This window comes from Gallinula chloropus, assembly GCF_964237585.1.
Source record: "Gallinula chloropus genome assembly, chromosome: 3".
NCBI classification, from domain to species: Eukaryota; Metazoa; Chordata; class Aves; order Gruiformes; family Rallidae; genus Gallinula; species Gallinula chloropus.
Genome location: NC_140087.1, coordinates 40,511,670 through 40,524,461, shown reverse-complemented (window position 1 = coordinate 40,524,461; position 12,792 = coordinate 40,511,670). Strand labels below are relative to the sequence as shown.

General features: G+C 44.7%; 1 protein-coding gene across 1 annotated transcript in view; it reads left to right on the top strand.

Moving 5' to 3' along the window:
• Nucleotides 1-4,032: 4,032 nt before the first annotated feature.
• Nucleotides 4,033-12,792, top strand: part of GALNT2 (polypeptide N-acetylgalactosaminyltransferase 2) — a gene marked incomplete at both ends in the record, with an annotated part of 87,525 nt that continues 78,765 nt past the window's right edge. The window contains one exon of the mRNA XM_084261013.1: nucleotides 4,033-4,149. Within this exon, the coding sequence (XP_084117139.1) occupies nucleotides 4,033-4,149 (117 nt within the window). The remainder of the gene's footprint in view (nucleotides 4,150-12,792) is intronic.

Below are 12,792 nucleotides of genomic sequence, written 5' to 3'. Positions count from 1 at the left end.
CTGTGTAGCAAAGAGGTTCAGGCATCCTGATCTGATTTTTTTGCCCTATCAAGTTTTTAAACCCTATTTACAGACCTGATCTGAAAAAATCCTCTTTCCCATCTTTGCAAGGACAAGTTTGCTTGCATGAGTAAGGGATTGACTCACTTATTCCCAAAGGTGAGGACTACTTTCCATTCGCACTGCCGGAGGATTCGCTCACCTCTGACTAGGTCATTTAACTCCAGAAAAAGGATGAGCAACTTTTGTGGCCTTCGGTTACAAGAAGATGAACACTAACGCTGTGAATTAGGCTCCAGTCATGGCTGTGTCTAGTTTCATACGTGCTCTCAAAAAAATTGGGTGAAATTCCTTCTGGTTGACGCCGTAGCTAAGTAGATCAGAATTTGGCCTGTTGAATCTAGGTGTCTGCATTACAGATCAAAGGCAAACTTTGGATGATTCCTTCTGCAAATTTCACTACTATTTGTACTCTCACATGCTTGATCTCTCTTTTGTTTAAAGGGCTCTGGTTGATACCGAAGCATTTATATTCTGTGAATCATTCTAGCAATGCTGCTCTTAAAATATGCTAATGTTTTCTTTTGAAATACACTGGAAAAATGATTTAAAAATATCTTACATTTTTTCTTGAATTCTTTGCTTTAATTGAAGTGCTTTTTTCTTTCTTTTTTTTTTTTTTCAGTTTTGCTTTGCTGACTAAACACGTTAGGTCTTTTGAGGCAAAGAGGTATGCGCATGCAAATGTGTTGTAATAGAACAGGCAGCTTTTCCTAGAGTTAAAGCGATGTAACATTTTCCATTCTAAACCTCTGTGTTTTCTGTGGTCTCGGAAATATAAATGATTCAGGGTGAAATCTGCCGGATTGGCACTTTGTACAAATGTGAATATTTTGGAAAGACTTGAACAAAACTGGTTCAGCCAGTACAGAATATCGGGAGAGTGAAAAGAAAAATGTGTTTCTCAAGCTAAAGAGGTTCTTACAGCCTTTTTAATGGAGCATTTCTGTAACTTTATCAGCAGAAGGCTGAAAAATGAACTCTGACATGGAAGTAGCCTTCCTTGAAGTAGACATGTATTTGCTTGTTTGAGAAGAAATTAGTTTTGATTTGACTGAGTTATAAACCTTTGAAAACTGCGAATGAGCATGTGCAGTGGATTATTTCGGTAAGCTTGTGAAGTGTGCGGCTACAGAAGGATTTTCTGTACATGCATGGCTGGCTAATTTTACTGGAAAGGGAAAAATCTATCTAAGCACATTGCTAAAATCAGTGAAAATACCTGGGGCTTTAGGGAGACCTTTGAAGACCGTCTCAAGATCTTTCAGACTATGAAAAGGGCAAGAAAAGATTCTGTAGGCTTTGCAAGATGTTTAAAGAGTAAGTGGCCTGCAGACTTCTCAAGGTTAAATAGGATTATGGATCCAGGATTGGGCACTTTACACATGCAAGTATATGATGTTTTCTGTGAGGAAGCATGTCATGCACAGCACCCTCGCCCTCAGCAAATCTGCTTGGTGGAGAAATACCCCAGCTACTTCATCTCACTTCTAGCTGATGGTAGAGCTCAAGTGGAAGGAGTTTATCAGCATGGTCACAATCTTGGGCTGCTGTGACTGCTCTGAATTATATAGAAAGCCTTGCTAATTAAAATTTAGCCTTTGGGGTAATGTGTGTGTGCCCTTTTAGATGCAGGCACAAGCAGTGCTTTTGCAGGAATTGCTCTCGCTCGCATCAAACACACTTTGGATAAGTGAAAACCTCGCATCCAGAACATCTGCGTGTCTCCTGGCAGCCCATGCTCTCCATTGTACCTCACTTCAATAGATGCCAGTTACTCGTTTCCAAAGCTTGTATTTTGCACAAATTGGGTATCTCTCTCCAAGTCCCTCCAAAATCAAGGGTCGTAATGCCGAGTTTATTGAAAGAGTCATTTGCTCCGACAAAAGTGATCTCTTTATTTTTGTACTCCCCGAAAGAATATTTATTTGGGATTTCTTTCTTTGTCTTTTCACCCATCCGATCTCTCCACTGGGGCTCTGGCAGGTGGGAAGGTTTGCAGTTTTTCAGTGAATAGCTATTCACTGAAACCTTTGCATGCCAGACAACTTCTGCCTAGGCAGTGCCAATGCCGACACAAATCAAGTGTCTGACGAGGCTGTCTGCAGAGTGACTGCACCTCTGAGCATGTGAGCTTTTGATGCCATTTCTTTCGGCTGCTGGACCTTTTCCTGCTCGTGCAACAGAATCTCTGGCAGAGCCCTGCTACACCCTGGCATGGCGTGCTGAGCAGTCTTTCTACAGAGGCTCTGTAGCCACTGGTGTGGCTGGACTGGCAGAGGTCTGGCATCAGTATAGACAGAAAGAGGACAGAAATGTGCAGTAAAGTCAGGATGGGCAGCAGTAAAACAGGGCATTGAAGAAAAGAGGTGAGATGACGGAGAAAACCTTTAAAACCCAGGAATGTTCTGCCCTGTGGGTGGATATCATGGCTCTGAAATAGAGGTGCTTCTCAACTCTTAGGAAATGAGTCTCTTTTCTGTTTAGTTTTACGTTCTCATTTCTTGATGTCTCCGTGCGATAAGATAGCAGCCAACGCTGAACAACAGGAAGCTCAGTGGCATGGAAAAAAAAGCAGCGTGAGCTGTGCGCACACAAGCCAGTGAACCACAGTGAGAGGCAGCAGCAGCGTAGCATCTGACCTGAGGTGTTTAAGGGTGGATATGGGTAACTGGAAAGGAAAGTAATTTTACCAGGCAATGACCCCGTATCAACAGACCAACACTGGAGAGTGGAACCCCACTTGGGTCAGCCTCACGAGAAGATCCAAGCATAGTCTCCTGGAGGTCCCGTTAGCCCTACGTGTGGGGGACCATGCTTCCAGAGTGGGCACTGTTGTATGAGTATGAAGGGCAAACGGACATTTTATCCAAATTTATCCAGAAGGACAGCGTGGTTGTCAGGACCTTGATTTCTCCCATGAGGCCATGGAAGAATGCCTTGAAATACTGTGATAAGGGTAGACTTATGAAATGAGATGCGGACGCTTGACATGCAAAGGAGACTGGACATCATCCAACATGACTTGGCTTTATTGCCTTTGAGGTTTAGTGAAGACCAGCTGCACTGCCTGCCTCAAGTGACTTCAAGGACACCACCTTTGTAAGGCACGTTCTCCGTTCCCTGCCGTTCAGTGGGAACAGCAGGGAGAGGGAGACAGAGACAAGACTCGAGGTGGCCAGCCTGGAGTCTCTGTGGCCCCTATACAATCAGCCAGGATTGCGGGAGCGGGACTGGCCAAAGGACAGTGCTGTATGACTGTCCGACGGTGCCCCAAGACTGCACTGAACGTGGGCGCAGCCACCAGCAAACCCCGCGAGCCGGGATCACCCCTCCCCTCAGAGGTCCCGCTCCCGGCGCTGCCCACGCCCCAGCTCCGCAGGGTGCCCGCAAACCGACCCACGGAGCCCGGGCACGGACACTTCGCCGCTTTCGGCCCGAGGCAGGCGGGGATGGGAGGCGGCGGGTCGGGCCAGAGCGCCGTCGGCCCCCACAGCGGCTCCGGAGGCCACGCCGCGGCGCGGAACCAGCCGACCTCGCTTCAGACGCGGCCCGGCTGCGCTCCCCGCCCGCCCGCAAGGAGGGGAAGCGGTTGCCCACCGCCGCCCAGCCGTTGGCCGCCAGGGGCGGCACGCGGCACCCGCCTGACGGGGACCCCGGCGGCCGCCGGCAGGGAAGGGGCCGCGGGCTGGGTGGGCGGGGTCGGGCCGTGCCGCGCCGTGCCGGTACGCGCACTGCCGCCTAGCCCGTGAGGGAAGGGGCAGCGGCCCGGCCGGCGGCCCGGCGTGCTGCAACCATGGCGACGCCGGTAGTCCCGCCCCGCCCCGCCCCCCGCGGGGCCGGTCGGCGCGGGATTGGTCGGGGGGCGGGCGTTCGCCCTCTGCCCCCTGACCCTGCGCGGCGGCGGCAGGAGTGGAGGCGGCGGCTGTTGCTGGCCGTTTCCTGGTGGCCTGGCGGCGGTCGGGAGGGAGGATGCGGCGTCGGTCTCGGCTGCTGCTCTGCTTCGCTTTCCTCTGGGTGCTGGGCATCGCCTACTACATGTACTCGGGCGGCAGCGCCGCGCTGGCCGGCGGCGGCGGCGGGAGGAAGGTGAGAGCCCGGCTCGGAGCCCTACGCGGGGCGGGTGGGGAAGGTGCGTCCGCTCCGCGCTCCGGTGGCGGGGCGGCTCGGCTCGGGCCGGGGCGGGGGCTGTGTCGCCCGGTCCCCGGGGCGGGGACAGGGGCAGCGGGGGAATCTCTTCGCCCCGCAGGGCGGTGGGGGTGGGGGGCGCCCGCTTTCAGGCGGGGTGAAGCTGCCCCAGCCTTCCCCTCTCCCCGCCCGTCTGCCCCTCCTGCAGCTCGCCCTTCCCCAGCCCGATTCCCGGAGGCAGATGGCTTCTTTGTGGACTTCAGACCGGTTTCAGCCTCGTCACGTCGTTCCCTATCCAACTGCGGCCAGCCACGTCCCGGGCCGGGGGAAGTTGGTGTGGGAGGGGAGAGCGGGGCGGGAGGCGGAGGGGGGGGGGGGGGGGGGGCCGGGACTGCGCTCCGGGCGGGGGGGAGGGAGGGAGGGGGGGCGGGGGGCTCAACTCCGCTCCTATCCGCTCCCCTCCCGGCAGACAACGTCTGCCCTTTCCTTCCGTTCCTCGCCGGCACCGGAGTCGTTCGGGTTCGTGTTCCTACCTAGAGAGGACACGCGAGGATCCGAGCCGCAGATAGATGCGTTTCTCCCCGTCTTTCCCTTCTTGGATGCTCGGCGGTTTCCTTTCTCCCTAGCGCAGCGCCGAAAAGACAGGCAGCGCTTTCGGATCGGGTTTGCAGTGTGTCAGGAGATCGCTGGATTTGTTGCATTTCATGCCCGTGGTGTGAAAGGTCTGTCTCCTCCGTTTTTTTAACGGCTCAGGTATTAATGTTCAGGCAGCTGGCTGTCGATAGTGCAGGAGCAATTTGGCGCTGTTCTGCCCATCAACTTATTAAGGAAATTTTTCAGTGTGTTGCGATAACTCATTGATCAGGAAAATAGCTGGGAGTACATCGTGGTTCACGTTTCTGTCAGTCAAACCAGGGTTTTTTTGGTGGCACGATGTGAGAAGCAGCAACTTTATCCACTGACTCTGTTTAGAAAACTAATTCTGAGCAAGTACTGTTTTTGTGGGCTTCCCCCCCGCCCCCTACCCCCAAAGACCAGCAAACTTGTTAAAGCCTTATGCTTGAGAACAAGAAAGCTGACAAAACCTCTCATAATTACGTCATTTAAAAACCAAAACTGAATAAACCCAGAAATGGGAAAAGGGCAAGTGAGCAAAGTGCACTACAGTTAAGTAGTGTTATTTGCTAATAAATGGCAGTGTCCTGTGAAATGAAAAGTAGTGTTTAAGTCGACCTGTGTGTAAGAAGGGGAAGCTTTTTATGCTGCTCCGATGCAGTTCTGCTCATCAGTGCATGTATTCCTGGTAAAAATGTGCCAATGACTGGTTCTTGTGACAAGTCATGGAAGCAAACACTTGGATGATTGCTTGCTTACAAGATTATTTGCGTGAGCAAGGATCTAGGGGTCTTTGATAATTGGGCTCATTGATAATTGGCTCTGTTTTGATGTGTCCCGGTTTATTTTCCCCTGTAGCTTAGGAATGTGTTCAACAGCAACTTTTGACGTAATATATCAAAGTCAGTGTTAAGTGTGTATTGCTAAATATAAGCCCGTGGTCCTTCAAAGTAGATGCAGTAGCAGAAATAGATGAAGCATGGGATAAAAAGTAAGGCAGTAGCCTAAAGCCTTTCTTGGAGAACCACCAGAGTGTATTTAGAAAGTAAGAGCCATCTTACACTGCTGCTGTATAATGGGATAAAGAAAAGCTATCTAAGTCAAATATATCTGCAGATAGGGAAATATGTTTTAAACTCTTATGGCGTGTTTCGTTTGGAGTTTCCAGACAGATTTGCAACTCTGTTCAATACATTTTTACTGCTGGGGAAACTGCAGTGTGGTATAGTGATTTGCCCAAGGTCACCTAGAAGACTAGGTAAGAATAAAATAGAAAAGAAACCAGCTTTTTCTGAGTCTGGTACTTGATCTACTAGAACCCGCTACTGTTTATTGTAATATTGTTCGGTTTTGATTATAGTTTTAAGAGATCTATGATCCTGATACTTCAGTAGTATAATTTGCTATCATCCCGCTCAAAATTTAGTAAGCCTTACTGGTCTGGGTAATTGAGAGAGTTTAGTAAAGGTAACAGAGAAAATGAGACATTTCATAGGCCTGAGCTGAAGCTTGGTGATAGGTTTAAAAACGTGAAAGTTTAAAGTAAAGCCATGGTAGGGAAGGAAATAGGTACTGTGACCACAAGAAACAAGTGGGGAAATTAACAATTACGTGTGGATTGGTGATTTAGGATTCTATTTTCTGTCAGCGAAGCGTAAAATTTAATCCTGGGCCTCAGTGTAGGTTAGCAAATGTAAGTAGAGGAAGATGTGTGTAATGTAATAGCTTTTGAATCTCAATAAAAGGCTTATTAACTTAGTGTCAGACCCTGGTATAAAGCAAAAACACAAACTGTCTTAAACTTACAAACAGAAACCCTGCTGTAGTAAATTTCTTGGTGTGTATGACTTCATGTACTCCTTATTACTTGCCCAGTATTTCAGTATAATGGAAACAGAGTTGCTTACAGAAGAACATCACTTTTAATAAATTGAAGTCTCTGCCATGCTCAGTCTATAAAATTACAAAAGCCAGGAGGGGATAGTTCTTCATTTGTGTGAGCAAGTAATTTGCATGTTAATTACAGGTCTGGTTATAGAGACAAAATGTTTTTTTTTTCCATAAGGGTGAATATTATTTTTTTCCCATACTCAGACCTAGTGTGTTATCCAGACATACTGGACTTGTTTGGTGCAGCACGTGGCCCCGTGATGTGATGAACACCACCAATTCCCATTCTCTTCAGTGGAGTTGGAGGTGTTTGCCCTTTGCCAGGATTGTACCTTTTTTTTTAAAAAAAAAAAAATTAAAAAAATTTGCTTTTCTTCTTGGGGTAGTGTCAGAGTTAATGTAAGCTTCTACTTTTTTTGGTTCTCCATTTACACCCTTTTAAATTCCATCTGTGGAGCTATTTGGATGCTGTGCTTTGCAGTACAGCCTTGCCTTAGTTTTTTGGCGCCTGGCAATGCTGCTGGAAGCCACAGCCCTGTTTGCAGTGCTCTGGCCTGCTAAGAGCTGAGCAGGCACAAAAGGGTCTAAAGCACGCTGAGTAGAAGCTGTCTCATTGGTAAATGTGTCAATAGTAAGAAATTTGGGAGGTGCAATGCTTCTCATTCTGGACCTAGGCATAAAAACTGTAGTAGAAAGAAGTGACATCATCTGTGTCCGGAATTTAGGGTGTGTCAACCCCTTTTCTTTTTTTCTTGAAAAGAAGAAAGAGGAAAAGGGTAGAGTTGAATCCTTTCATTCAAAATGTGCTTGGAGGGGCTTCCCCATCCCACACCCTTTTTCAATGGATCTCCAATTGAAATGATTGTGTGTGAGAGATACACGGGTTCAATTCAATCCTTTCCCGCCCGATCTCTGGGTTGTAGGTTGGAAAGAGCAAGTGATTCAGTTGTTTAAAACTTAGAGAAACAGTCGCCAAAACAGAGGCTGCGACACGGAAGAAAGCAAGCTGCAAGCCCAGTGGTTGTGAGACTGAGAAAAATGTAGGCTACTTTTGTGTTCACTTAATGTGGTTTATATTAGAAAGCTTTTGGACTGGAGATTGGAACTTCCCTTCTTTTCATTGATGAATTTCCTAACCTGGAGCAAAAGTGGGTTGTGCTGTGTGTCTGGCACAAAACGGAGCAGCTTCTGCAAGATGGTTAGAAAGGTATTGGTACTCTCCCAAGCCAAAGCCACCCTGATGATGTGATCCCCTCCTAAGATCGATGTGAATTTGAATCTGTGTATTTTTCACACAGGTTTTGAGTTCTTTAACCATCAGGCTCTTCCACAATAGAGTAACTGGGTTGGGAGAGGTGGGGGAAAGGCAAACCCAAACCCCAGCTTTTTTCTGAACTCTGTTCTTCTAGGCATAAAGTAGCCCTGTGTGACTGAGCCCTTGGGGCAGGGTGGAGGAATGTCTGCATCATGTTGAAAGCACAAAAGCTTTACCGCATACTCTGAAGGAGACCTATAGGCAGAAGGGGATTTACCCTTTGAAACCAAGGTGTTGGGAGAGGCCTGCTAAGATAAGCTGCAGCTGAGCCAAGGTTTGGAGCCTTCTGGATTTAGGTGCTGGACTGCTGACAAGCTTTTGCTTTTATTGCCATGTAAAGAGTGCCAGTTGTTTTAAAGCTGGACCTCTGTCCCCTCCCGCCCTGTCTTTGCTATCTAGAGGGGGAGGCTAAAAGCAATCTTTCAGTAATTATAGATGGAAAACTTTTGCTTCTTGTTCTTAAGATTAGAAACATCTTCCTTTTTCATCAACACCCCACTCCCCACAAAGGAAACCAATCCCTGCAAACCAATCAGAAAAACCCCAAACGCCGCCAAAACCAAACCCCCAAACCACCTTGACCTAGAAGCTTGTTACTGTCATGGCTCACCCAACAGATGCAGAGTGTAATGGAGAGAGCTGGAGAAAGCTAATTTGCAGTGAGCTGAGCCACAGGGAGGCAGGCTTCTCCTGTAGAACTGGTTATTGCCCTGCCTAGAGTGCTGGTTTTCCTTTCCATACTCCAGGTTTTGTTGTGGTTGGGTTTTTCAGTTATTATTCTGGAGCAGGCTTTTGATAGGTAGCTGTACCACTGAACTAGCTGAGATTATATAAATCTGAAGGTAAAAGGTGATGCTTAGCCTTGAGTATGTATCCGATTAAAAGTTTTTAGACTGGATCACTTTGGGAAAAGCAAGGGAAAAAGAAGCAACTTTGCAAGTCCTTGTTCTACAAATCTTTCTTTCTCCTATTTTCCTCCTTTTTGGAACCCCTGAACTATTGAAGTTACTGTTAAATGAGGCTCTTTTATTGCCATTATACATAATGACGTACATAGGAGAGCGAGAGTGCTACAGATATTAGAGATTTAGTGTACCTACGTTCCTTTTTGAAGGATTAAGTAGGAGGAAAAAAGGAAATGTCCTTTAACTTCAGGTGTGTTAAACCTGTTTTTGTCAGACAATGAAACTGTGGAATGAAACTTCTTTTGACTCTTTCTCCCAAGGTGTGTGAAGGTAGTAGAACTTCTGTTTTGGAAGGGGGTTAAAAGTAATCTAGATTCTGTTGTTTCCTTTCATTTTAGGAAGACATTGCCTGTTCTAATTGCTAAATATTAAGTTTAGTTTGCTGGATCATTTTTAAATGCAATGTCAGACCTGTCAATGCCACATCATATGATGGGATTTCCAATATCTTAATCTTTAGATAAGTGAAGCTGTCAAAGGTTTAAAAAGCCAAATTATCACCTGTCCTTTCTGTGGCATTCACTTCCTAGAAGGTGCAGAAGGCAATAGAAAAGGATGTTCCTCTGTATAACAGGTAACAGTTTCTGCTAATGGATGTTTTTCTTCTATACAATTCTGTAATAATTATGGAAGAAACTAAATGCCCAGGCATTTCAGTAATAAAGCTGTCTTCTCACTAGCATGTCAAAACGAGTCTCTGAAGTTTATTGTGCATGTATGTTTTCTTAATCTAACATATGTCACTTGACATGATGTCTGTTTTGGCAGAGTGTTTTTGGATTGCTTCATAAAACTTAACTTTGAATGCAATGAAAAGACAGTCAGATGTAAATTCTGTGCTGTCTCTTTTGGTCTGTGGTTGTATTGGACTCTTCTCTTTCTCCCTCACTAACTGAAATGCTTCAGTGAGGTTTTTTCCTGTTGAAATAGAAGGATAGTGAGAAATTAATTCTTAGCTAGAAAACTGTTGTCTTGTTCCCTGCAGCCTGCCAGATCAGAAACTGAGGACTCTGGCGTTGCTAAGATGTTATTGCTCTTGAGTTACTGACAGCTATCTTGTTTCATAAATGGGAAAGTAGAGCAGGGATGTAGTGGCACAAGGGGTTGGGGAAACAAGTGAAAAACTTTAGTGTGCTGTTACCTATGCTGAGTACCCTACCTGTGCCATCTTTTGAGGTGTATTGCAAATGAAATCCAGTTGGTCTTTCCATGTGTTCTAGACTATCCCAAAAATACAACATGGAAACTGATAGAATAACTTTTTTTTTTCTAATTTAGAAAAGGCACAGTATGACCTCATATGAGAAGAATATTAAAGATCCATCTCAGTGATGATTACCAAAATGAAATTGTCATGACTTGGTCTTTAGACCAACCTAGAAAATCAAAATATAAACCGTTTACATTAGAGAAATTCAATCTCGATCTTCAAAATGGCATAATAATTCCCCATTTCCCACTCCCTTAGAAACCCTGATTATTTCTTTCTCTTTTGTCTTGTCCAGTCTACGGGTCCCGTTCTGTGCACAATGTTATGTAGCATCCAAGTGCTTGTATGTAACTGATATTGTTTAGTTAAGACGATGGTAGGTCAGATGAGAGCTGTGGTGTACGTCTAGAAAGCCTCCCACAATGATATGCTATTACAGAACAGAAAAGAGACTTTTATATCACTACTGGGTGTCATGAGAGAGGAACCCTTTTGCATGCCTAGAAACTGTTTAAAAATAGTAATTTCAGTGGACAGCCTAGAAAGTGTTTCTGGTTGGCTCTTCGGTAGCTACATATAATATATAAATAATTAAATCTACACTACTTTTAACTAAATCTGTTTAGAAAACATGAGGACACAGTTGATCCTGTGAAACTTGGGTGATGAATGCAAGTTGCAGTGAATACAAACTTGTGGGATGGTGGGTTTGTTTTTTTAAAGTTGATTTGCCCCACTTAAGTCTCTCTTAAAATAATCTACTCTTGACAATACGTTAGCTATAGAGGCACAAATGAGTTTGTAGCCTGGTGTTGTACAAACAGGTTTTTCAACTCCTTAGCTATTGATAACTTGTAACTAAACGTGATTTTTATTAGCAGAGAAACCATGTATTGATAATGTTTGAAATACATTAGAATTCTAATAATGAATCTGCAGGAAGCAATGAGACATTTGTGTTTGGTTATTTTTTTAGGAGTATGGGGTGAATGTCATTGCCAGGGTAGTGTGGAACCAAGTATCAATGTGGGTGTTAAAGAAGGGAACACTAAGAAGATTGTTTTATTCCCATCTTGTAATGCAAATTGGTGGTATCTTAAGCTGTATAAATTTTAAAACCTGGGTGTGTTCTTTCATCCTGGTTGTTTTGAAATTAGTAGGTGCTCATCCTCTCCTTTTCCCTTTCATGTAAGCTTTCAAAGGAATAAGGGATAAAATGAGGAGGGAAGCTAGAAAAAAAAGTTAAATGTCCACATCAAAATGTTCAGTTTATGTGTTTGGGAATTTAAAAGCATAGCATAAAAGAGTGTAGATAACACTAGAAACTAAACCATTCCACGTTCCCTCTGGGTTTGTAAGGTTTGTTCACAGAAAGCTTCGTAGGGTATGCCTCTCCTGCTAAGTAGAAGTGAAGATATTTAAATGCAAGGTGTGGGGTTTTTTTTCCTTTCCCTCCATTGTTTAGAGAATGAATTATTCTGAAACCTTTGTTACTGATGCATACCGGGTATGTGCTTACAAGTCATTCTCTAAGTGTTCATTTGCCAAGGAATCTTACTGTGAGTGAAGCAGTCCTGGACTATTTGTTGTGTCCTGTGGCAGTCGTTAATGATCAAGAAAGTGGCAAAAAGATCAGCATCTGTTGTGTTTCTATAAACTGACTGGTAACATCCCCTGTTAGAAATTAGTGTGTTTTAAACTTCCGCTTTGACTTTTTTTTGGGGGTGGGGCATCTTTTGGCTCTTTTTTTAACTTCTGTATGCCTTTGTTTGTTTTGTGGTGTGGTTTTTTTTTTTCTTGGAATATCAACTTGGATGTTTTTCTTCTGAGAAAGCAAAATAACTTGTTTATGTGATAGCCTTCCAATGTAGCCTGTATGAATCAGTATCAACACTTTTTTTTCCCCAGTTGCCTTCTCATCTGCTTAAGTTGTTTATTTCTATCCCCTTGTTTTATACACTGGTTTTGTTAATTGCCCAGGGTACCTTTGTTGTCATTTGAACAAGCTAAAATATGCTAGTTGAGATAGCTCCACCACCTGACAGAGCACATCTCTGTAAAGGGACTACACAGGCAGATGTTAGTTTTGAGCTGTGCTTATGAAATTCAAATGGGGAAGGAATGAGATAGTAAAAGAACTGAAAGTCTGAATTTTAGAGCTATGTAGTGCACATAACAAATCCACATTATTGCCTTTAGTCTTTATAACTATGTCCTCCTACAGTTAAAAAAAAGAGCCTATTGTAAAGGTTGCAGGTTCAGTTCTTAAATTGCTTTTCTGAAGTTGTAAAATTGTTATAAAACCTGGTCGCTTTTTTAAGGAAGGCAAAGAGTAACTAGAGATTCTGCTGAGATCAGGCATTAGCAAAGTGCAATGAACTGTCCGTATTGAGTAATAGATCTGCTTGAAAGAAAGAGACTTTAGCAAGGAAAGATTAGACAAGGAATTGGCACTGACCTAATGCTATTGTGCACGAATTCTCAAAGAGCTATGACTTGATGAGGAGAAAATGTTTTCTGCTTGTATGAAGATCCAAATGTTTAGCCACCCTGGAAATAATCAGCACAGCTGAAATTAATTTTGGTTACTAAAATAAATCTGCTGTAGT